The sequence below is a fragment of the Accipiter gentilis genome, chromosome 19 (genome assembly GCF_929443795.1).
Source record: "Accipiter gentilis chromosome 19, bAccGen1.1, whole genome shotgun sequence".
In the NCBI taxonomy this organism is placed as follows: Eukaryota; Metazoa; Chordata; class Aves; order Accipitriformes; family Accipitridae; genus Astur; species Astur gentilis.
The window spans coordinates 25,843,610-25,868,749 of NC_064898.1; the positions used below are offsets into that span (position 1 = coordinate 25,843,610).

Below are 25,140 nucleotides of genomic sequence, written 5' to 3' on the forward strand. Positions count from 1 at the left end.
GCCCAACAGCGGCACCTTTGCTCCTTTTCCCATTTCATCAAGATCTCAGCTCCTTGTCTTCTCCCCCAGAGCCCTCCCCCATCCCCACAGCGCCCCGTGCCCTGTTCCTGAGGACATCCCCATCGCTCCCCTCCCGCACCGATCCCCATCGGGATGTTTGCAGAAGGTCATGGCGACGTTCCTGGGATCTGTGGGTGGCATGGGAAATAGCAGGGAAGGCAGAGGAAAGGATAGGAAAAAAACAGCTGGGATTATGGTAAAGCTTGGATGGTGATGAACGCAAAAGAAAAGGGTGGGAGAGAATTATTTTTATTTTCCTGGTGCATAAATCTTCCTCCTTTGTAGGTACCTCTGTCCTTAATTAAGGACAAAAGAAAAAGTCTATTAATAGAAAGTAAGCAAGAAATCATAGCAGGTGACCTGCTTTATTTGACTGGATTAAGTGTGGGATTACAGGAGTGTTTAGAAATGTCGATAAGAGCTCCATCAAATTCTTCCCTGTTGCTGCTTGTTTTCTGGGAATAGGAGGGATTTGCAGCTGGTCGTTCAGATTAAGAGTCTGGTGGAGTAATTTGATCAGAGCAGGAGGAAAGGGAAAAGAAAACAAAACACAGTGATGGCCCTGGTCTTGTGAGATGATTAACAGTTCTGTGTGTTTTCTTTGTTAAATGCAATTCTTGCAGCTACAGTAGCAAAAAAACCCAGGTGCAATGAAGTGCATGTGCTCTGCAGGATTTTTGGTGGATTTTTTGGAGGAATGGGACATGGGGAAGAGAAAGAGAAATGAAGGGAGCGAGAGAAGAAGGTGATGGTATAAGGGCTCTATGGGCACAATGTAAAGCTGATCTGAGCAGATGGCTTCCTGCCACCTAAAACTTCCACGTTGCGAAATCCCATTAAGTGCGGAGTTTAATAAAGTTCTGGATATCAAGAAGCAGCAGCTATTTAAAGCCTTGATCACCTGCCAAACATGGCTTTATGAGCCATATTTCCTGTCCCAAATCACTTCTCCCTTCTCCTATCTCCTGGCCGTGCACTTTCCTTATGAAATGGCCTCATTTGTAAAATTAAATGCACAGTGACAGTGCTGCCATAGCTGGTGACTAGTCCAAGAGGTTCCTGTGCAGGAGCATCTGGGGTTAAATTAATAAAATTATAAGCAGGACTCCTGGAGCCCACGTAGGTTGAACCCTCTGGATGAGCCCTTGCCCTTTATAAATGTTTTATTTCTTTTGCCCCAGGGAGGTATGGCATTGTGTTGCTGCTGAGGGTGCCCAGCACCATGCTGGGAATATGAGCTTTCTGATAAACTGTGTTTCAGGTGGTGAGAAAAGAACCCAGAACAATTAAAGACATGAAGAGCATCAAGTAAACGATCATTTGTTGATCTAGACAACTTATATTTTAAAAAACACATGCATGCACCAAAAATTATGGCTCATCATCCCATTTCCAAATGAAAACAATGCAAAGAAAACTTTCAATAATTCATATCTGCCTGGAAATATCTTGAAAAACTGGCCTATGGGGCATCCTGGAACTGTGAGTTTTCTGCTGGAGAGTTTCAATAGTGCTGACCACAGATGGGATTTTCTTTTTCCTTCTTCTCTATTTTTTATGATGTGTCCTACAGGGAATAAAAATGAAAACTCTGTCCCTACACCCATGCAAGTGCTGGGAAAATCAAGTCCTTCTCCCTACACTGTACGGACCGTATGTTAACTATGACTAAGTTGAGGTTGTGAAATAGTTCCAGAGATAGGGGAAAACTTGGAGCATGATCCCCATGGTTTCCCCTTGCTTGAGGAGCTCTAAATAAATTCCAGGTGTTTGTCTTCTGGGATGTTATATTTAGCTTTGTGCTCCTCAAAGAGCTTGCACAATTCATTTAGGTATTTCTGATGGACTTGATCAACCTCTTCCTCGGAGGGTCTGTGCTTCCTCGGCACTGGAATTGGCTTCCCAACTGGAAAACAAGCACAGGCATTAGAAGGAGCCAGTGTCAGATCCCTTGGAACACTCTGCACATCTTAGCACGGAGCTGGGGTCCACCTCTCCAAGGACGTGGTGGACGGATCAGTATGCCCAGTCATGTCCTGGAGTTTGGGAGGCAGCACAACCAAGGAGGTGGGGAGATGGAGGTTCAGATCCTGGCTCTGCTGTTGATCTCCAAGGTCACATCTGCCCTTGCCTCAGTTTCCCAACTGCAAAGTTGGTTAATGCCAAAGACCCTCTGTGTAGCTCTTTGAAGTAAAAAGTACTGCATCCCAATGCAGTTCCTACAGCTGCTCCTAACATCTCAGATGTGCTGCAGATAAAGACAACATCATCCTAAAATTTGGGTTGAGCTTTTCAAGCTGTTCCCACATGGCCCTGGCAATCTGCACTGCAAATGGGGAAACTGAGGCACAGAGGAGCCCAAGACTATCTAAATACATTAGCAAATAGGGTACGTCCACTTTGCTCAGATTAAAGCTTCTCTGAAACATCTGATTTTTCTAAGGAACCAGCTACCCACTTATCTTTAAAAATAATGTTTTTTTCAAGGGCAAATCTAATTAATTTGATTCCTAGTACTAGGAGAAGCCCCTTCCCATCTCCCAGAGCCACCAGCAACAGGACCAGGTGCCTGCAAGGGACAGGGAAGTCCATGAGATACCTCCCTTGCTCTGGTCTCTTACTCAAATTGTGTTTGTCAAGTGATGGAGGGTTTCATCATCATGTAACGCTACTCCTCATCAGACTAATGAAGAGCCCTTGTGATACTGCACAGCTCATAAAACCATTGAGACAATCCAAACAGGTTGTAAAACAATTAGAAGTAATTGCTGGCTGTCAAACCTAATCAGGGTGGTGAGCTCTGACCTTTCCAAACAGCCTCTTTAATTAGACTAATTCACAGAGCATCAGCCGTGCTGGTGGGCCAAGCTCTGCGTTGTTGAAACCAGGCAAAACTTCTTCAAAACCAAACACTTTCTTGAAATTTGGTCTCCCATGGACATGGTCTCTGGTCAAAACACCTTGCTTTGTTCACCTGCAAATAGATTGGGGTTTGCGGCTGTGTCTGCATGGGACACTGAGCAAACCTGCAAACTGCTTAGGTGTTGTCCTACTTGTGTTTGTAAAATTGGCTTGGAAGAAGTTTAACCCAACGCTACCGCAGCGGTTTGTATTACTGGGTTGCACTGAGATTGGGGTTGGCTGCATCCCATAGAGGTGATGGGGTGGCCGTGTTTGCTTTCCCAGCACAGCCCAGATGACCTGAGCTCTGTCATAAGACCAAGCCAGTGTCCCAAACCAGTATGACAGGTGAGCAGTTGGGGATGCTCCTTTACCAGCACATTTCCAGCCCATCACAGCTTGTGTTCTCTGGCAAGATGCTCCAGCCTGGCAGGAGGATGACACAACCCACGGACTGTCCCCGGTCCTCAATTTGGCCAGGCTGAGTGTGGCCAGCATCGTGCCGAGGAAGGACTTACCCACGGTGCAGATGGGCCGCCGGTAAGGTACCAGCCCGAAGCTGTACTGGAAGATGCCTCGCGCATGGAAGAGGGGAAGGGAGATGCCCATGATCTGCTGGAGCCGGTGCTGGAGCTTCCGCAGCCAGGAGCCCTTGGGGTTTCTCACCTGCTCGAAGAGGTCATTCTCCCCAAAGGAAAAGATGGGGACCAGTGGGGTGCTGCGGGGAGTCAAACCCAATGTAGGGGCATGAAGATGAACAAAGCCCACCCCAAAACACTGTGCGCCCATCTCCAAAACCAGCAGGAACACCCCATCAACCGACCACAGACCAGAGTATCCCTTCCCAAGCACCCCTCCATCCCATCCCCTGCGTCACCCATGCTCGATGGCCAGGCGGACAAATCCCTTCCTATTCTTCAGCAGCAAGGTGCAGGATCCCGGCCGGGCATCCAGCGCCTCCTGCGCTCCACCAACAATGATGGCCAGCATGTTCCCACCCTCCGGCTTCTGTAGCACATAGGATGCACTCTCCTTGTCGGAGGAGACAAGGCCTGGGGGGCAGAGAGGAAGAAAAAATTAGCATCTCTAAAACCCACGGGATTGTGGTTTGCCCTGTACCTTTTTCCCCCATTATCTGGTTCCAGAGGGGTGCTAGACACTTTATTTTCAGAGTTTTCCTACACTTCGGCAATCTCAGCCCAGCTCCCCTGAAAGGTGCTGGATTCACGCACAGGTCTGCTGTGTGAATATACAATTACCCCTTTGCTGTCTGGCCCAGAAGCGAGAAACGGGAAAAAAAATCAGGAAAAAGTAAACTAAGAACTAGCTGCACTTAAGCCCCAGGGAAAATCTGTTTCGGTTTATTGTCAAATGATCATTTGGATCATTCCAAAGTCAGTGAAACATTTGCTTTCGGTCAAAACACACACGAATTTCAGTGGATGCTGTTAATTTAAAGTGGAATTTAATGCAGAATTTTGTCCCATGATATTTTTTACTTGCAAAAGTTAGAAATCTTTTATTCAGAAATGACAAAACAACATTGTTTTGATTTTTAAAAAAATCCTTGTTTCAGGGGCTGAAATAATTTGCAAATTAAAACCTCTTTGTCAAATGGATTCAATCGACCTGAAAATGAGCTATGCGCCGAACTCTCACATTACAGTGATTAAACCTTCTTTCGTCTGGGTCATAACTCTCTCATATCTCTCTGTTATGATTCCTCGCTCTCTGTGTAAATATTTTTTCAGCAGCAGGAGCCAGAGTTTATGTGGAAAACAGGGTGATGAATGCCCTGGGTATCTCAGACAGAGCTGGATGCCTGTGTTTAGTCTATTGTATCCTGCCCACGACACGAGCCCATTTGGCTGGAGAAGTGGCCATTCCCCAAGCCCACCAGTGAGAGATGGAGGTCATCTCCTGCCAAAAATCTCTCCAGGCTCCCTTTCCCCTCTCTCCATTTAATTTTTACCTATTCCTTTTCATTTCTTCTTCCTCTCCTACCACGTGGTTTTGCAACAGCGCCAGCTGCTATTTGCATCCTCTCTCACTGGATGCTGCTTCCCTGCAAGCAGCAGCAGCTTCGGAAAAATCAATTTTCTCCTTCTTTCAGTGGCAACCACAATTTCAAGCCTGAATGTTACTTGCATGGAAAGAAAGAAATACAGGACCACCCTGTCCTGCTGGTCTTAGTATTTCTGGGTAAGATTTGCACTGCATTTTGCTGTTACACAGTGCCTGGCACAGCGATGCCCTGAACTCAGAGGCGATCTATGAAGTTGAACAAGAGACGTAACAGCTAGGAGGGCAATTTTTAACTTCAGAGAGTTTTGGGGTGCCACCTCCAGTAGCTGTGTCCATGCATGGGATCCAATCGGCCACAGATGGGGACAACCGAACCCCTGACTCCTCTTCCCCTGGTGTCTTCACTCTCTGCTCCCCCAAAAAGCACCCACCCATCCCACCGCTTGCCAGAGGGGTTGGCCCACGCTGTTGCCTTACTTACCTCCGCTCATCAGGTAGTCCCTGAAGAACGGGATGCGAAACCACAGGGAGAGCATCATCAGGTGTGGGGTGATGCCCGGGAAGAGAGTGGAAAAGCCCGATGCCTCTGTGCAGAAATTGAGAAAGGCTCCTGCTGCCAGGACCCCGTGGGGATGAAATCCCATCAGGTAGTTCTGCCTGGGGTCCAGCTCCGCTGTCTTCACCAGCTGGACACAGAGGTGGAACCAAAAAGGGGCCATAAGTTAGTGCTGTCCCCTTGGGGGGATGGAGCATTGGCTATGGAGAGCAGGGAGACGATGCCTGGAGGGGGGTCCCTAGCACCCACCGTGCCTTCTTGTTGGAAAAGGTCAACTGGAATGACTCAATCATTTCTCACTGAGATGTGTTTCATTGCCTGTATTTCCATTTCCTCCCACCCATTAGCCAAAAAGACAAACCCATCCTCCAGCTACGCCACCGAGAAGACCCTGCCGACATCAGCCAGCACCCTTTCTGTGGGTGCCGAGGATGTTCACAGCACCAGGGAAGGATGAACCTTTCCAAGGTTAGCCATCACAGAGTCACCACCAATTTCCAGACAGCTCAAAGGTGCTTGTGCTCAAGAAGAACCAAAACTTTGTGCGTCTTAGCGCGTCCCCCCTCCGAGTACCCCTGTCCCATCTGCGCTCAGGCAGCAGCTAATGGTGCATGTGTTTTCCTAGAAGCAGCCAGAACCACAGGTTAATCACAAGGGTATATTTTACTTTCTTATGTTGTGGCTAATTTCCCATCTGTCCTAAGGCACTGTTGACTGTACACATGTGCCCATTCAAGCGCCTGCTCCTAATGAGGGGAACAGACAAACAAGAGTCCCACCGCTGCCTGGGTGCAGAGGTGCTCGGCAGGAAGAGGGGCAGATGGCTGAATCACTAAGTGCCCAGGGCCCCTGTCACCATTTGCTCATTTTTGAGTAATCTCAGCTTGCATCAATGTTTCCTGCATTCATCTTCGGCTTCCAAACAGCCTTTCATCTCTGCGTGATTTATAACCAGGGAGGCGAGATGCTCAGGTGCGTTGGAAACCACTAAATTTCTGCCTGTGTGTGAGCAGGGTGGCAAGAAGTGGGGGTGACAGCAGGCTGGTTGCACCCCAGGATCACACCACCTTCCCTGCTAATGAAGAGCCGAACTCAGGTTATCCACTGAGCTATGCAAACTGCTTCAATGGGAAAGTTTATTTGTGCTAAAATACCACATATCCTTAAACCTCCCTCCCAGGACACATCCAGCTGTTGCGTTGGTGCTCGCCCCAGTGAAAAGCGAGGACAGGAGGGGAAAGAATGAAGAATAGGACATGTAGCAATAGGACAAGGGGTAATGGTTTTAAACTAAAAGAGGGCAGATTCAGACTAGATATAAGGAAGAAATGTTTTATGCTGAGAGTGGTGAAACCCTGGCTCAGGTTGCCCAGAGAGGTGGTCAATGCCCCATCCCTGGGAACATTGAAGGACAGGCTGGACGGGGCTCTGAGCAACCTGATCTTGTTGAAGATGTCCCTGCTTATGGCAGGGGTTTGGACTCGATGACCTTGAAAGGTCCCTTCCAACCCAAACTGCTCTGTGATTCTATGAGAAGAAGTGAAGGAAGAGAAGAGGGAGGTTGTGTCCCCTTACAAAGAAGTGGGCACCCACCAACCAGCAATCTTTCCAGCTCTGTTTCTGGTTCATCATACTTTCTCCTGATGTTTTCCATTGAGATCACCTTGTGATTTATTTTATTTGTTGTAGTGCACACCTATTTTCAGATACTGCATTTTTCATCTTGCTTTGCATTGCCATACTATTTGCTAGGTTTTTGGTTTTTTTTTGGGGGGGGGTGGGTGTTGAGGTTAATTCTGGCCACAGACAAAGCTAAATGCAACCCCTGGTGTTTTACGATGCCCCTGGATGGCACATCTGTCTCTGATAAATGTTTCCTCATCTCCCTAGTGGCCTCGATGCCACTAAAGTCTGGAGTCCTACCTCCCGCTGTTGGTTCTGGATTGGGCCTTTTAAACCACATGTGCATTTTGGAGCTTGATCACGATCTGTCTCTCTCACTCTATGTATCCTATGTATCTGGCTGACTAGAATCTCATGAAGTTCAACAAGGAAAAGGACAAAAAGTCCTGCACTTGGGGAGGATCAACCCCAAGCACCAGTACAGGCTGGGGGCCAACCTGCTGGGAAGCAGTTGGCAGAAAAGGACCTGGGGGTCCTGGTGGACACCAATTTGAGCCAGCAATGGGACCTTGCAGCAAAGGCAGCAAATGGTATCCTCAGCTGTGTTAGATATATTGCCAGCAGGTGGAGGGAGGTCATTCTTGCCCTCTGCTCAGCACTGGTGAGGCCCCACCTGGAGTACTGGGTCCAGTTCTGGGCTCCTCAGTACAAGGGAGACATGGACGTAACTGGAGAGAGTCCAGCAAAGGACCACAAAGATGATCAAAGGACTGGGACATCTCTGCTATGAGGAAAGGCTGAGAGAGCTGTGACAGTTCAGCCCGGAGAAGAAAAGTCTCCGGGGAATCTCATCAATACAAATACCCAAAGGGAGGATGTGACGAGGACGGAGCCAGGCTCTTCTCAGCGGTGCCCAGTGCCAGGACCAGAGGCCATGAGCACAAACTGAAACACAGGAGGGTCCTTCTGAACATCAGGAAACACTTTTTCACTGTGAGGGTGACCGAGCACTGGCACAGGTTGCCCAGGGAGGTTGTGGAGTCTCCATCCTTGGAGATATTCAAAAGTCGTCTGGGCACAGTCCTGGGCAACCGGCTCTGGGTGGCCCTGCTTGAGCATGGGGGGGTTGGACCAGACAACCTCCAGAAGTCTCTTCTGACCTCAACCAGGCTGTGATTCTGTGATTTTTGACTCCTTGCTCCAAGCCATGGGTAGCTAGAGAGCAGGAGTCCAGTCACTCAAGAGTTGGTGGATCTGGTTAATGTTTCTGCAAGAGCTATCTCCTGCACCAGCACTGACCACCTCTTAGTGACTGAGTTGAATTGTTTGCCTCTTTCAGCTTTGTAGACTGGGCTCCTTCCAGGGCATAAGCAAAGGAGGGGAGAGAAGGTCACCAGTTTGTCACCGTGTCTGCTCACATTTGGATGATCTGGCCAGAACTTACAGAGAAACCAAAGACTGAGAAGGAAATCTGTAGCAGAGGAGAGACTTGGGCAAAGTCTCTTATGCCACAGGCTGGGGCCCTGGACTCTAAACCACCCTTCTCCTTCTGGAAGGTCTTTAACACAGAAACTCGATCCTCCCATCCGGATTGTTCCCACTGTTTATTCGCTTCTTCCCTCTCCTCCTGCCAGAGGTCAATCTCTGTTCACAAACTGCCAGGAAAGTTAATACCTGACACCGCACAGCCCGGCTCTCCAGCACTCCAGCCCCAAAGTGCTTAACGGGGCTGGGGTTGAGGTGCCGAGGGCTGGGACTCTCCTCATTCCTGCCTTGGCTGGGTTGTCATTTCCACACCCACCGGATGGCATTTGCTGCTCCGGTGTCTTTCTAGGTGAGTTGAACCTTTAATAATTGTCAAAGGACTTAAGGGTCCAGCCAAGCCGGTCTGTGCGTAAACATCTAAGTGAGACAAGTGCTTGACCCAAAGTTTTCTTGGTGAGACAAGACAAGTTTCTCAACTCAGAAGCATCTAAGGGATGTCAAATTAATGGGTATGATCTGTGGTCAGGAGGCAAGGAGCTGTTAGCAGCTGAGGGTTGTGCTCTCCAAACAGCCATGGGTTTGCTGGCTTCTTCAAGCTTCCCCTTGGCACGGTCAGGATGCTGGCTGGCGTCTTGGCTGCTGACAGTGGTAATGACCCCTTGTCAAAGGTGTTATGAGGCTTTCCAGATTCCAGATCTGGGGTCATCTTGGCCTTCCCAACGAAAGAACTTTGGTTTGTGTTTTGAAGGATGAGGTCTACTTTATGCTTCTCCTTCATGGAGAAATATCTCGACAGCCACAGTTGTTCAGTGCTCATGGTGATTACTCTGTAGCAGAAACACCCCTTTATTCAATCTACTCGAATATGAGTCCAAGACCCTGCCCCAGTTCCCCCAGCTCCCACGGAGACATGGTGAGACCTGTTCCGTTCACTGTCAGCTGTGTTAGGAAATGTATACGCAAGACTTTCGGGAGCTCTGATAAGAGCGCACGTACTGGTGAGGATCTCAAGCAAATTAATCCAAATTAATTTTAAACTGGATTAGTTAAACCGCATTAACATCCCAAGTAGATGCTCTTAGCTGGTATTAAAGTGGCCTTCGTTTGGTATTTGTTTTGTTCTGGGTTTTTTTTAAGTCATTTTGGAGGGGAATTAAGCTAATTGGAATTAGGGCTTCTGAGTGACTATATCAGCCCAGGAGTTCAGCACTGGTTCAACAAGGCTGCTTTAATTCACGCCTTGAGATGTGGCTGGGGTTTCCTGGTTGTCCCCTACAGACTGGACTGTCCTGCCCCAAACCATGGGAAGAGGGAGGACGGGTGATTCCCTGTGTAAGGCTGATGCACTAATGCTTGAGGAAAGTAAAATTCTCCCTGAGTCCAAAGGGTTGGAGGGGTGGGTGCTCCAGCAACACCCTGGAGATGAAGCGATACCTGGGCCCCCAGCCAGCATTGTTTGCAGGGCTGAAGGGATTAAAAAGTCTTTAAGGGAGGAATTAATCAAGTCAAGTTTAGATGAGTATGGGCTTTGCACGGTGCTTGCCGTGCCAGAGGACATGTAGTCAGGGAGGGCATTGACATGCTGTGAGATTGCATCCTTAGGGATCGATGAACATGTGGTGGGAGACAGGGAGTAGCATGGCATTGCTCCCACAGCCGTTCACAGAGCAGAGGAGGATGTGGTCGGGAAAGCTGGCCAGCAAGCTTCTGCCTTCTTCATTTAAAGTCTCCCAGATTAACTTGCTATTGTATTTCTATCCTTCTCTGGCTGCAAACTCTGTTTCCAAGGATGTTATGTTCATTAATCTGCTCTTAAGTAGGATAAACCTCCTTTCAACTTTGTCCCAAGCAAATCCTCAGGTCCCTTGCTGTCCACAGGCACCTCCAAAGAGCATCTCTTACAGGATGACACACGCAGCCAGTTTCTCTGTTGGATGAAACCCAGCAGAGAAATCCAGAAACCTAGCCAGATCCAAAGAAGGAGGAATTGTGCCAAGCTGAAGAGAAGCGGATGGGCCACCCAAGGGTGTCTGGATGGGAGACCAAAGGAAGGGCAAATAGCTGAGTACTGCCAGCAGCTGCCGAGGAAGATGGGTTTCAGGTCCCAGCAATGGCAAGGGGCTGAGAAGGACAGCTGGGGAAATAGAAGGCTTTGGGCACTGGGGGTTTTCTCCAGGTACCACAATGCCAGGTCAGAGCTGTGCTTGTGGCAAGTACTGGGGGGTCTGACCAGCCAGGTGGGTATAAATTGAGTTTGGATGGGACTTCACCACCCTCACTCCCAAAGCTGGGTAAGGGTGGCAGCTCCAAAACACCTAAGTCCTCCCTTGCTCTTGTGTGATGCTGGTTTTGGGGGTCTTGTAGGACCTCCTTTATCCAGTGGCTTAGCATGTTGCTTGGCAGTGCAGGTGGTGGGACACAGTCCTGCGGTGGACCTGACCTTGGTGGTGGCCTCTCTCTTACTTAAGGTCACCCAAGGGCAGAGAAGAGAGGGCCAAAACATGGGATAGAGAAGTTCCTCAGAGAAGGAGAGAGAGGTGGCTTTGGGCCATTTGGCTATGTCTTGCTTTTGCCCTAACAATCCCTCTTCTCTCCTCCAGCCAACAGAAGGAAGCAAAGTGAACTAAGGTAAGACTGCTGGAAATCGGAAATTATATTTAATGTCATGGGCCATGACACAAAATCCCCAGTTACAAATAATACCGCTCTTCTATGAAAAGAAAGAAAATATTCCTGGCGGGGCTTGGTTCACGCAAACTTGGGCTGTCCCCTGTCTGCAACACCTTTTACTTCCCCTGAACCGCAACACACTCAAATAACCCTCGTCATGCTTTATGCAATTATGAGAATGAATGAGCTATGGGATGGAACCATCCCAAATCACAGCTCCTAGGGGTCAATTAATTCCCCAATAACTCATTTTAACTACGCTAACAAAAAACCAAGAACGCCAGCAAGTCCCCAAGCACAACGACAGAGGTTGGGACTCTGCCAGTTGCTACAGATAATAAGGTCCAGCTGGTGCTTAGATAACCCCAAGGCCAGTAAGAAATGTCCTGTGGCTCTTCACAAGGGGAAAACAGTGCAATGAAGACCACAAGAACCTTCTCCACACAGCAGGCACTTGTCAGGCTGTCCTGAATAAAGCTGGTAAGATGATGCCTGCTGGGGTTGCTCTGAAGGATTACAGCACCTGAAGATAAAATTTGTCCCTCTAAGACCTTAATTTTAGCCTCCTGCTGCTAGATTTAACAGTAACCCAGGCTGTATTATCTAAAGGTGAAATATCTTGTCTAAGCCGAGCATCCAGCCCCAATTTATAGTCAGCAAGAAAGACCATGACTTTTGTTTGAGGACTATGGTAGAGACGGATCTTGTCAAGCTTATGTTTTCCCCATTTCACCCCCATCCTCACTTTCCGCCCATCCATGGTGCTCCTCAGCTGAGCTTATCAAAGCACCTTGGCTGTACGAGGAAGGTTGGTGACAGCAGTCTTACAGTGGCAGGAGGGGCTGGGGCTGGGGAGAAGCAGCAGTGAAGATGTGCATTCACTTGGCCGTGTGACAGAGAAATTTGGGGTTACTGTAATGCTGGGCGTACCCTTTGTAATAAAGATGTGCTGCTAAATGATGGGGAAGGGACTGTGCAAATGGAGATAAGGGTTTGGACAGAGACCTGGCAGCAGCAGACAGATTATTGACTGCTTTTTGAACATAACCTAGGTAGAGCAGTCCACAGTATCCAAAATCTCTGGAGGGAACATCAACCCACAGCAGGCATCACTGGATATCTGTTCAAGTGTAGTCTGCCCCAAACAGATTCATTTTGCACCTTTTGGTATATTTTCCACAATTTTAAGAAGCAGCTCAGCTCAGCCACGTATTGCAGACCTATCACGAGGGTGTATAAAAAAGAAGGACTAGAACAGGGTTAAAATACAGGGGGATGAAGCAGAAATAACTTTCCTGGGCAATGCACTGGACCTCACCTTGAATCCTCACTGCTTTTTTCTCATCCCTCTTTTAAAATCACCCAAACCCACTCAGGTCCTGCCTGACCCTATACTTCCCAAACCCCTAATTAAAATACAGTCAGCTCCAAAGGGAATAAACCAAGCAGCAAAGCGGTTGGTTTCTTTTGTGCAAGGGTGGTATCGGCAGAGGGTGCTCCTTGCATGCACTGCGGAGGCGCAGAGCCTGCACGCTCCCACCTGCCAGAGCCTGCTGCAGCAAAGAAAACAGATGCTCATCCCAATTTCTCTCATCTGCAAACATGCCCAGGCATCTCTTAAAGGCAGCGTTTAAAGCCACTTCCTAAAATAAAAGAGCAGACAGCTCTTACTGCCTTCAGACACTGGTGCTTGGCCGTGCTAAGTTTGCTGCCAGGATCTGGGAGGATTAGGAGCCACATTTAATCTTCCCAGAATGACTAATTCTTCAGGGCTGAACAAACTCAATTTACACACAAATACGGCACGGCGTGCTGGGTGCCCACCCGGTCCGCGTCCCCAAATCCCACTCGCTATTCTGGCTGGGGCTTTGGGCAAGTGAGAGGTCAATGCATATTCAGACCAAAAGCTCAGCTTAGCTCATGATGAGAGCAGCATACAGGATGGTTAAAGCAATATTTACAACGTTTAACTTCCACTCTGCTAGGAAAAAATTCAGCTCGTGCTCAGCAGTATGAAATTAAATGCCTTCCATGCAAGGAAGAAAATGTATTTGGGGTTTTTCGGGGGGGGGTTAGGTGGGAAAAAAGCTGGCAGGTGGGGGATATAACAGAGTATAAAACCAGGAGTGACATGGGGAGGTGGGACAGGATTAGCGTGGAGTAACCAGGGAGTTTCTAGTGAAAGGAGCAGGGAGGTCTTCACACGGTGTGGTTCACCAGGGGAGCTCCTTGCTGCGGGATGCTGGGGATGCCAAGTGTTTTTCCGTGCTCTTGTAGTGACAAACGGTAGCAGATCCATTCAGCCAGGGCTGCTAAATCCTACATTCTGCCTTAGAAAGCCCTTGAGCAAAGTATGGAAGCCTGAGAAAATGTTTTGGGGAAATAGTATGATGTGATTGCTTGGTTATAATCCACTTTTTATTACATTTTTTGGTTTCTGCTGTCCTTTTGTGGAGCTCCCCCTGACTTCTCCCAGACCAAGGGGGAGAAAGGCTCCACCGACCCACCCCCCGCCTTCACCCAGCCAAACCCAGTAGCCGTGCTCCCTCTACTGGTCTTACTGGTCCTCCTGCCTGGCAGTGGCACCCGGGGAAGGAAGGACAGACAGACGATGCAGTGTGGCCTTCAGGAGGGGGGTTCCATGTCCTTTCAAAGGGACAGGAGAAGAGTTGTCGCTGGGCTGAGCTGGCAGCTAAGTTTTAGCAGAGAAGTTGGTCTGACCCTGCCCAAGCAGGGGCTTATGGCCACAAATAATCTACAGGATATATAGTGCATATATCATTACAGCCACATAAATAGCTCATAGCGATTCTAGCATTTTCTAAGGCAACCTTGAGCATAAGTTATTAGGCACCTACTTGGTGTTTCCTATTAAACGTCATAAAATATTTCCTGTCCCTTATGGTAAAACTCACCACAAGCTTTCCTGGGACGTGTTCCCATTCCTCCCCAGGAGATTATGAAATACCTTTTGGGGACCTTCCTTTGAAGCTCATCCAGAAGGCCTTAAATCACAAGTTAAGCTCTGAGATTAGCCATAAAAAAATTCACTGCAGGTCCTCATCATCACTTTCTGTCATGCCTTTGAGCAAAGAAACTCAATGGCAGGAGGACGCACGCGAGGTAGACTTAGACTGATGGATGGCCTTGTAGAGAGGCAGCTTGGAGACGCAGTTCACCCAGCCGAGACATGGGAAGTTTGGCTAGCATACGCCAGCTTCCAGCACAAAATTAAGTGGATTTATTTGAATTGTCCATAGCAGTGGAAAGGGAGGGTGGTGGTCTGGTTCAACCCAGCACATCTATTTCTACCAGTTGCACCCAGGTCCTCTGAGAGGCAATCCCATCTTGCCCAGTGCTGTATTCCACTAACCAGACACGGTCACAGACAACACTGTCCTTTGCTCCTTCACCTTCATCAACCCAAAGGGCATATTGGGGATGCGATAAAAGTTGAAATGAGAGGAGGGGAAATCAGGAGAAATAAAAAAGCTCTGATTTTCTTGGTGCAACAGTTGCTTCTGGAGTATCCTGGAGGTGGTGCCTTTACATGCAGTCTAAGTATATCCATGGTGTTGCTCTACTGCACTAATGCAGTTTGCCTTGATATCAAGTGATGTTTCCACTCTGATGAAAAGGAGCAACGTTTGCTGGGACACACTGTCTGTGTAACCAGGTTGTGGCTTGGCAAAGCCCCTGTCCTACCCGCAGCACTAGGGTCGATATTGTACTGAGTTGTGGCCTGCAAAAGGGGATGATGTGACATCAGAGGACATACTTCAGGCACCATCATTTTACCTGGCCTGCAGCACCCAGCTCCTGACTCCAGGCTCTCTCTTAACCAGCTGTGTGCATCCCATCTGAGTTTCCTCAAGAGGCAATGCTTCATTAAAGGAATTATCTTACAAATTCCCACAGCTTGGTCTACCCTCGAAACTCACTCCCTTGCATGGCCCGTGAACTCTTCTGCTGCATTGCTCAGATTTATACAGACTTGTGATGGCTCTAAGGCAGGACTTTGTGCTGGTCCATGCATTCATGCCATGCCAAGGGGATACCAGATAAAGAGTAAGGGCAAAGACCAGCCACATGCATTAAATTAAATCAGGAAATGTCACAGAACTCCCTCTCAAGGGAACAGCAACTCTGTGAGACTGCCCAGTGCACACCCAGCTTTACCCATCCAGCCTCTTCCCCAGCAGAAGGGGATGCTGACCTTGCAGGGCACCAAGACCTCTTAAATTTTGGTCTAAACTTGGCACTGTGTCCACTGGCTAAATGCTGAGCAACCTGAAGAGCAAGAGTGTTGCAATGTAAACACGGAAAACAGGCAAGGGGAGATTTCCTTCGCTGCTGGAACGCAGGGAGGATAAATAGGTATGTGAAAGGCAGATGATTAGATGCCGTTGTGAAAATGGTGGTCTACGTTTTTTCCGGGTCTTACAGTAATCTGGGAGCTGGGAAGACAATCCTTCAACACTGACCCCATCCACAAGTGCTGACGCCAGACCCGCCTCCAAACACCAAGGACAAAGTTGGTCCCTGAATCACCCAAGAGCCGATGGGATCGATGGCACTTACCGTGATGGGGAAATAGTCCCTCATGTACCTCCAGACGATGCTGTTCCGGATGGAGTGGATCCGCCTCCCACCCTTGCTGGGTTTTTCCCTGTCTATGAACCACCACGCAGCATAGAGGGCACTGACCAGCCAAAAACGTGTGAAGAAGAGGGCGATGAAGGCAACTGTGCAGCACTGTGCTGAGAGAATAGCCAGCAGTGAGTTGATGGTTGGGTTAGGTGGACTTTAGGAGAGGAATGATTCACTTGAAGGGACTCTGTTTGGTCCTGGGATGGAGCCCAAACCTTCACTGGGCTTGCTGCTGAATTACTTTATCAGTGTGAAGGCACCTTTGATGCAGCAGTGGTTTCTTTCCTATCTGCCCCAGGAACCTGGAGAGGAACCAAGGACCATCTCTGCAGCAACCAGCTATTTCTCCAAAGGCCACTGTGTCCCCCTCTTCCCACAAGACTGCTGGACCTCACTGCATCCAGAGGGTCCTCGTGGATCAGATCTCTATCCCTTTGCTTTCTGACTTTTTCTCTGGAGTCAGTCTTATCTCTGGAATGATAATGCCTGTGTTTTACCCCAAAACTCCTCTTAGTACTCCCTGATGAGACCTGGCATTTTGCAGTGGCAGCAAAGCGGGGCGCTATGCCCTGTCTGTACAGTCCCCAATAGCTTTGTTCTGAGCTATCAATTCCCCATTTTAATTGTGTCCTTGAGTTTTAATTTTTTATCTTCCCATATATAAGATTTTGCTCTTTATTGAGTTTTTTTCTTATTGATTTTGGACCTTTTCCTCCACTTCTCGGGTTCGTTCTCAACTCTAATCCTGGCTTCTAGAGGATTTTCAGTCCTTTCAACTTGGTGTCATCACAGATTTTATAAGAATGCTCTATTTCATTCCCTAAGACATTAATGACTTGGGACTTTCCCAAGTCATTAAAGACTGTTCTGAGCTGCTTCCAGTCAGTGCTCAGCTTTGCCCTCTACCTCCCACCTCCCTCATGCCCTGTGTTTTGGCACAGAAACAAGAGAAGAAAAGTCTGTGTGTGAACAAGCATCACTTGGTACATCAAATCTCACCCAAGCCCAACACTGTCTTTCTGCAGAGACTGGGAAGTGCTGATGGCCACCAAGGTGGCACCTGGCAAAGCAGTTGCCCTAAAAAGTCCCTGGAAAGACCTGTGTCCTCTCCGTCTGTCCCTCTGGAAGCCTTGCTGTTGTCTGGGAAGCTCAAAAAGTCCCCATACCTCCAAGCCCTTTGCTTTCCCCAGCTCATGGGTTACATCATGTGTGGTGGGTTATATATTTTGTCCTTCCCTGGGTCTTCATCACAAATCCAGCACCCAGGGCTGAAGGACGTGAGAATGGACTGTTCAGCTTCAGCTGTGAGATAAATGCACCCATGCCCTCATCCTCTGAGACTTGGATTTTCATCTTGGGGAGTCACCTGGCACTTGCCCTCTCCAGCTCATCTCAGCTAAGGCCTATCAGGGAAGAGGTGTATGATGCTCTCATTTAAGACCTCCTTCTACCTCCTGTTTGCTTTTACTTAAGGATAAATAAGTAGGTCTTGTTTGTAGGGGGTTTTTTTTGTTGGTTTTTTTTTTTTGTGATGTTACCCTGATCCTAGAGCTTTGCATGTAAAAACAAATCTCTGCCCCTTTTTAAAACGCTGGCATGATGGTACTGATAATTCCTATGGGGAGGGGAAAGCAATAATCTAGCAGGATCCTAAATCTCCTTAAAGATGAAATGGGATCTTATATCCTTATATAGGTAGAGACACTGCAGCAGGTGCCCGGTTAGGAGCTAATACAGAGCATGGGGAAACACTGCAGCTCTCGGCAGAGCAACAGGTCTAACCTGCAATGCATCCTCCGGCCAGAACGAACCACTGCTCATACCTGGTGCCACTTCTTTCAAATGCCACAGTCACAGTCTTTATAACTCTTGAGGAAAATAGCATATAGCATGAAATGAAGCTCCAGGATCCACATGACACATAAAAACTGCTTGAGGAACAACGCAGAGGTTGCAATTTTACTACACCTGAGAGCCAGGTCATCAGGTCTACTGCAAAACTGTGCAACGCCTAATTCTCTTTCTATCATACTGTGCAAAGCTCAAAGTACATTCTGCAAAGTGAAGGAGTTGTTCTGGTCTAAATCAATGCACTTATCATCCAAGTGAGGCCTTATCTTGCAATTATATAATTATTAATTTCTCCCTCGATTCATTTGCAATTCAACTTTTTTTTTTTGCAGGGCAGAATTTGCACACAGTGACCTTCACTCAATCTTAAGATTTTTCTTTTTGTGTGCCTGTAAAATCTTATGGTGTCCGGGATGCTGTGGGAAAGGAGCCCATTCCTCTCCCAGAACGGACCCTCAGTCTGAAAGTTCCTGTGGATGGGACCAAAGAGACAGGAAAGTTCCAGAAAATGTACAGTTAAATATTACTGTCTGCATCCAAACCAATCCCAGCCTTCAAGCAGACACTTGGTTATTTATGGGCTGTATTTTGGTGAGAAGGGAGCACTCTGTACCACTGCCTGTTATGCGAGGGGGAGTCACCGTAGCTGCTTGGATCAAGGGAGATTACTGTCCCCCTTCCAACTTTCTTGCAGACATCTGCGTGTCATGTCCTCAAACTCTTCAATGAAAACATAGCAGAGGCAGTGCGATCCCATGAGTTAGACACCGAGACTTTCTGGACCACCAGTGGCAAGGTATTTGCCACAGAGCTGTATTGGTGCTTCCTGAAAGCCGTGTCAGGTCCCCAGGCTGGGTCCACCACCAGCCCCACCGCCCAGGACTTCATGCTCTTCAGCCTGGCTCCAGGGTCCCTTCACTGGCACCGACCCGGCCTCTTTTAAGTTACACAGGTGACTCTTCACACCTTAGAGTCTCCTTGTTCTCCAAGCCGCTGAAAAATAACATCCCACCCAAGAAAGGGCCAAATCCTGCATCCATTTGGGCTAAGGGCTAGAGGGAAGGACTGTGCACCAGGAGCCAAGATCTATCTCTATTCCTGCAAATCCCAAGTCTTTCCTGAATCCATGCTGGAGGGGAACACATGCTCCCGTTCCTCCACGGGTTTTCTCCCAGAGGCAGAGCAGCAAGGACAACCTAAAGCCACCTCCTTGCCCCTTCTGCTTCTTTTCTGCAGGACAGGGCAGAAGGGATGGGTGGCAAACAGGAATAGTTGCTTGTTGTGAGACTGTTGCCCATAATAATTGCTTTCTTCCCTTGAGGGGAATCCCAAGAGGAAAATAAGGAACAACGAGGGTTTCTTGCCTGTTCCTTCCTGGACTGGGGACCACTCCAGAGCTGCCCAGATGAAAGCCATATTTCCCTCAGCATCTGCTTTCCTACAAACAACTGTCATTTTCTGGGCTACCTGCCAGGCAAACACTTTAAAAGATATCACAAACATGGCATTAGGCTCTTGGCCAGGGAACCTCAGCAGATATCTCCCTCCTGGGGCCAAACTCCAGCCTATGTGCAACCCGCCGTGCCCACAAAGCAACCCGCAAAGGGCTGTCGGGTCTCAGAAATGCCACTGGAAGAGATGGCAGTCTGGGTCGGGATGGGGATGGGAGGAAACCTGCAAGTCCCTGGTTCATTAGAAACCTATCTTTGAAGCCTGTCAGCGGCCAGGGCACTGCAGAGCCAGACAAGTTCTCCAGCTTTGAATCATAGGATGGTTTGGGTTGGAAGGGACCTTAAAGACCGTCTAGTTCCAACCCGCAGCTTGGTGAAGCTCTCCATGGGAGCAAGCTCTCTGGTGAGGATGGGGACTGCGGGCACATCAGGCACACAAATGGCAATGCGATGCGACTATAACGTGGCTTTGCCTCGCTGCCTTTACGGTATTCTTGAAGGGGAACAATGGGAGAATTATCTTTAGTTTTCAGCCATAGCTTCACTACAATATCTACCTTCCACCTTTCTGCCCCATAACTCCCTTGATTCCCAGCCTCAGGCTGCAATCTCTCAAGCCACGGTTGTACACTCGGGAGGAACAGGCAGATTTGGAGATGTGGTTGCAAACAGACGTGATCCTCATCTCCTCCCTCTGGACTCTTGCGAGGTAGCCCAACTGCACATGCTAAATTGCTAGAAAATGGCTTAAGCCCTTACACAGAGCCCTTTCAAGGCAGACATCACCACGGGCTGCAAGAGGAACTCTAAGGGCACCATGCATGTCTTTGCGATCACATTAGTTCAGTTACCTGAAAATGGCCGGATAATCCTAGGCTGGGCTGAGATTAGCTGCTGCACTGTCTACACTGTCATGGAAAGCAAAGAGAGACCCCTTCCAACTAAAACCAAAACCAAAAGGCCCTTGACAAGAAGGAAAGCTCCTTACAGACCCTAAATCTTACACTTTCTGTTCAGGCCAGATGCAGGGAGGTTTGTCTGTGGTTGTCTGAGATGTGGCTCTGGGTGAAGCAGTCGTAGGATGTTCCTGGACCACAGGGCCACCAAGTTCTGCACGCAGCCTGTTGACCAGGGGTGCTTCTGAAGCAGGTCTTCATGATCCAGGACCCAGCATCTCACATCTCCATGGCCGTACGGGAGTCAGCAAGGAGAAGACACATCCATGTGGATGCGATGGCTTTCCTGGATCCCCTCACAGGCCAAGTGGTTTCCTGGGCTGGGCTCCCTCAAAGAAGCTCAGAGCAAAAATGAAGTGTTTGGTGGTGGGTGTCTTGTGTTAAATAGGTTTTTTTGTGAGCTGCAAGTCCCTCCCTGCATGAAAACATGGGTATATCACAGGCAACACACACGTGTATGCCACGGGTTCCAAGTGAGCCACAGGCTACAAAGCACACGGAGGACTTTTCCAGCCAAGCCCAAACAGGGACGGTGTCCCATCAAAGTGCTCCTGGGCCCAGCATTGCTGCTAACCCAGCATTTGCTCATTCAGCCTGAAATAGGGAAAACAGCAGCCTGTGGAAAGAGATTTTTGGCATCACAGCAGCCTCAGGGTGAGTCAGATTCCTACTGCAGTTGTCAGGAGGGTTTGGAAGATGGACATTGCTGAGGTCCCCAGTGCCAGCCGAGAGGCCCTGCCGGTGACAGCCTGCACAGAGGCTGTACCCCTCGGCACAGCCAAACCTGGCCAGGCTGTCCCAGGCTGTGGACTACGCTCGGCTGTCAAGGGGACCTGCCTCACGCTGGCACGGCGTGCCCTTTGAGCCAACCCTGCTGATGGCAAGGGTTCAAAGGCTGGGCGTTTGCATGGGTTCGGCCCTACGCTAATGCTTCTGCATGGCGTGTCTGGATGGAACCCCGTGCCCAAGTCCCTGGAGACTGGGAATGAGAAGCAGCGGAAAGCGGTTGCAGCAGGTTTGGGCACCAGGCTGCTGATTTTGGCGCCCTGAAGGAGCCTGGCTCCACTGCATTAGGAGGAACAACTGGTCAGTACTGGGATGCTGCAGTGGGGAGGCAATGGGGTCCCCACCCCATACCCTGCATCCCATCCTTGCACCGTGCACTTCACCGTGCCAGCAGCTGAAGCAAACGGCACCTTTTGTCTCCGTGCCCTTCCCAGGAGCATCCTCAAGAAAACCGGCAGCGTGGACGATGCCCGCCTGCTGCGAGAGATGCTGCAGCAAAACTCCCCGTCAGCACCGGGGTCAAGCTGCTGCGCTCATCCAGCGCCCCGCGGGGGATGAATGAGCCCCTGGCTCAGTGCTTGGCTTCTTGGGGGATGCATTTGCACAACCATAGCAACAGCTGCCCGCAACCAGTGGTGCTGAGCACAACCAGTGCTGCTGAGCGCAACCAGTGCTGCTGAGCGGTGGCTGCTGGGATCTCCAGCCAAACGGCCGTGCAAATGTCTCGGAGCAGTCGACCGTGTGTTTTCAGGAGCCCTTTTTTTCCGGCAGCAGAAGCAGAAGCCTGTCTCAGAGAGAAAGGAGTAGATGGTGGCCAAATCCTGCCCACAGAAGGTCTGATCTCTGTGCCTGAGGGTTATAACTGAGCGTGGCACGGGGTGTTTGGCGTCTCGTGGGATGAAGTCAAGGGTAGCCTTTAGCATCGAGTTTTTGCTGTTGTTCAACTGGGAGCTTTTGGGTGGGAAGCTCCAGGCTTAGAGAAACTTTGTAAAATTAAGCAAACCAGCTGGAATGGCTCCATAAGCTTTGGTTATCACCTTTCTGATGCCTTTCTTAAATCATTTTTTAACTGCTCTTGGTTTTGGAATGTATCACCAAAAAAAAAAAATCAAAAAATATCAAAGTACAACTGTTTCAGGGAAAGAGAGTAATATCTGGAAGGCCAGCCACGGAGGAGGTGTGGGTGTGGGTCTCATCCTCATTTGGAACAAGCTGCATTTCCCTGCAAGAGGCAGAGCCTGCATTTCAAGTAGCTCCACTGCGGAGGATTCCTCCCTCCTGAACCATTTTCTGGCTTTCTGCTGGCTCCAGCAGTCATTTCTATCACCGAGAAGTCAAGTGCGAGCTTCCTCCCTATACCAAGAAGGCAAAAACCTAAAGTACAAGTTGTTTTGCTGGAAAACACTGTTAAAGCTCTCTAAGCCCCAGCTGCGTCCATGCTGGGAATGAGGATGTGTTGTTGTAACCCTTGTTAACATTGCGGCCACATCTCTACTATGTCCCATCCAGGCCCCGTGGAGGGAAATCTGGGTGCAGGGGCACAAAGGGAGCTACAGAGCACCCCAGTATGTCCCAGTCCAGCCAGTTGTGTCCAAGGCTGGATGGCTTTTGCCAGATGTCCCCTTCCCTGAGCTGTTAATAAGACCCATGTCTCCCCCTGCAAGGTGGTCCCTGGTGTGCAGGAGAAGGCTGATCATCCCTGGGATCTCTTCTGCATCAGAAGAGCCCCAGGGTTTATAACACAAGCACAGGATGGCACCAAGTGCCCTGCACTCTGCCATGCCATAACTGTGCTTCGTGACAGCTCAGCTGGCTGCGCCACCTCTGCCACACCAGGATTTCCCCTCCATCTGGAGAGGGATGTCCTCCGGCTTGTCCCAGAGCAACCCAAGGGGCCACACTGGTTACACCTCTCCGGAGGAACTCAGCAGAGCCCATTTGCTCACCCAGCGGGTGAACAGCTTTGCCCAGTCGTGTCTATGTTGCCAAGTCTCTTCCCTTCCAGTAAAGGGCAACCTCACCCATCCTGGCTACCAGCAACGGTCCCTGGCCTCTGCCATTGCCCAGATATAGTTTGGCAGAGTGCTACTTACCGTGGGTCAAACCTATGCCAAGAAGCACGCAAACAGCTACACTGTCTGGACCTGCATGGCCCAGTGCTCCAGCCCATCAGATACTGGTGCAGAGGTGGCCATTCAGCCCCAGGTCTGTAGCAGAGTTTGGATGGAGCCATCTCAGAATCTTAAAAAGGCTCTGAAGCACAGCCTGTGCTTTCCTTGGAGGTATTCTTTTGGAGATGCTTGTGTGCCAGGACCCATATATACATAAAGATCTGCTGCCTCTGTGTATTGGGACTAGTCAACATCTATCCTCCCACAATAAAGCAGAAGCTTTACACAGATCCCATCTGAGATTACGAATTGGCATGACAATGGCAAAGTCTGGGATATGGCCTTCCAGCTTGACTCCTGATGGGCTGTGAATCACCCCAGACAGTTTGCACTCTCTGACAACCTGCCTCTGGGTCTCCCATCTCCTAATTTCCCAGTGCATCCTCTCCAAAACTGCATGTCTCTCATTTCCATCAGCACCTGATGCCCTCTACACAGTAGCGAGTTTGTCCGGGTCCCGGTTTGCTAATGTGTCTCTTCCCAACCTGCTTGGGTTTTCATGGAAAAAAGCTCTTTTGGGGTGTGCAGCGGCATCTGTATAAAGTGAAGCGTCTGCTCCCAGGGTTGCAAAGCAGAGCCCCTCATTCTCTTCCCATCGCACCATCCCTCAAGCACGGGAATACCGTTTCTCACAACTAACGCTGAGCAGGGCAGCACCTTAGAACAGGCAAACACTAAACTTAAAGAGGAGGAGAAGCTGAAACCCCGCACAGGTTTAGCTGCTGCGTAAGACCCATAGATGTTCCCATGCAGGGGCACGCAGCCCTGCACTTCCCTAGTGCCACCCGTCCTCAGATCGGGCGAGAAGAAACAAACAAAAGAAAACAAACAAAAAAAAAAAAGGGGGAAAAACCCAACTTGCTTTAGTGAGACAGAGCCTCCCACACTGCTCTTCATACAGCGAGAGAGAGACATGCGAATGCAACGTCTGCTGCTAATCACTTGTCCTAACATGACCTGGGATTCACTGCAGGCTCCCAGAAGATGCCTTTAATGCCACTTTCCTTCGGTCCCAGGTCTTCTTGGGGTCAGGGAGAGAAGGGGTTGGGGCAAAAGCTGCTCTGGCTTCTCAGCAAAGGACAAGGAGATGTCTCTTACCTAGAGCTAGGAAGCTGAAGACCCATTGAACCACCGACGCCGTCTGAAGCCTTCTCTGCAGTGGCACAGAGAGCGGAGCAAACTCAACCTTCATCTTGGGCTCTGCGTGCACGTCTCGAAAGGAGAAGGAAGCTCTGCAAGTGGCGAATGCAAAGTGCAAAGTCGCACGTCAATATTTGCCCAGCCTTACAGTACAGGGGGTTGTGCAACGTACAGTGGCGGTGGTGGCTGCCCGCAGCCACCCTCCCGTATGGGGAGGAGAGGGACGCTGCTGGGACGTGTCACCGACTTGATGCCAATGTGACTCACCACGTGGTTAGACGGCGAGGCTTTCCTGCTTTTACCACCCAAATCTGGGAAGTAAACTCCCTTCAGATCCCAATTCTGCCTTCAAGTGCCTGTTTCTTTCAAATTCTGCAATATTTGGATGTTGGCAGAGAGGATGGGGCACTTGTGCGTGCGAGCCAGGCTTTATTTTCCCCATTTCCCTACAAACCACGCTGTGCACAGCAGGAAAGGACGAGCAGAAGGGATAAGCACGGGCAAGTCACTTGTATTTGCAAGTGATATGGTGTGGGTCGGTTTCAATCTCAGCCACGGAGGTGGGCAAACAAGGCGAGGGTGTTTCACTGCTGAGCACGGGGGTACGCGGCCAACCTCACGCCTCTGCCAGGACATGGATGGATGGATGGATGGGGCAGACGAGCATCGATGTGCATCCTTGCATATGTTTATGTGGGTGTATGAGAAAGGAAATACTACCTCCCTTTCACATTTCTACCTCCCAGCAGGTTCATGGTCCGAACCTCTGCCTAGTCACATGCAAAGAGCTGCAATTTACTGGATGGAAAAAAAAA

General features: G+C 49.4%; 1 protein-coding gene across 4 annotated transcripts; it reads right to left on the bottom strand.

Moving 5' to 3' along the window:
• Positions 1-406: 406 nt before the first annotated feature.
• On the bottom strand, positions 407-24,458 carry MOGAT2 (monoacylglycerol O-acyltransferase 2). 4 transcript variants are annotated; one of them, XM_049822730.1, is made up of 6 exons: positions 24,284-24,458; positions 15,902-16,080; positions 5,468-5,672; positions 3,839-4,013; positions 3,480-3,679; positions 407-1,966 (listed from the first exon to the last, which is right to left on the bottom strand). In XM_049822730.1, the coding sequence occupies exons 1-6, from the start codon at positions 24,375-24,377 to the stop codon at positions 1,812-1,814; spliced, it is 1,008 nt and encodes a 335-aa protein (XP_049678687.1). In that variant the 5' UTR covers positions 24,378-24,458; the 3' UTR covers positions 407-1,811. The 4 variants fall into 4 exon arrangements, with proteins under 4 accessions (XP_049678687.1, XP_049678685.1, XP_049678686.1 ...); XM_049822728.1 differs by having other exon boundaries at positions 1,856-3,679; XM_049822729.1 differs by having other exon boundaries at positions 1,856-3,679; positions 15,902-16,075; positions 24,284-24,371.
• Between the last annotated feature and the right edge of the window lie 682 nt (positions 24,459-25,140).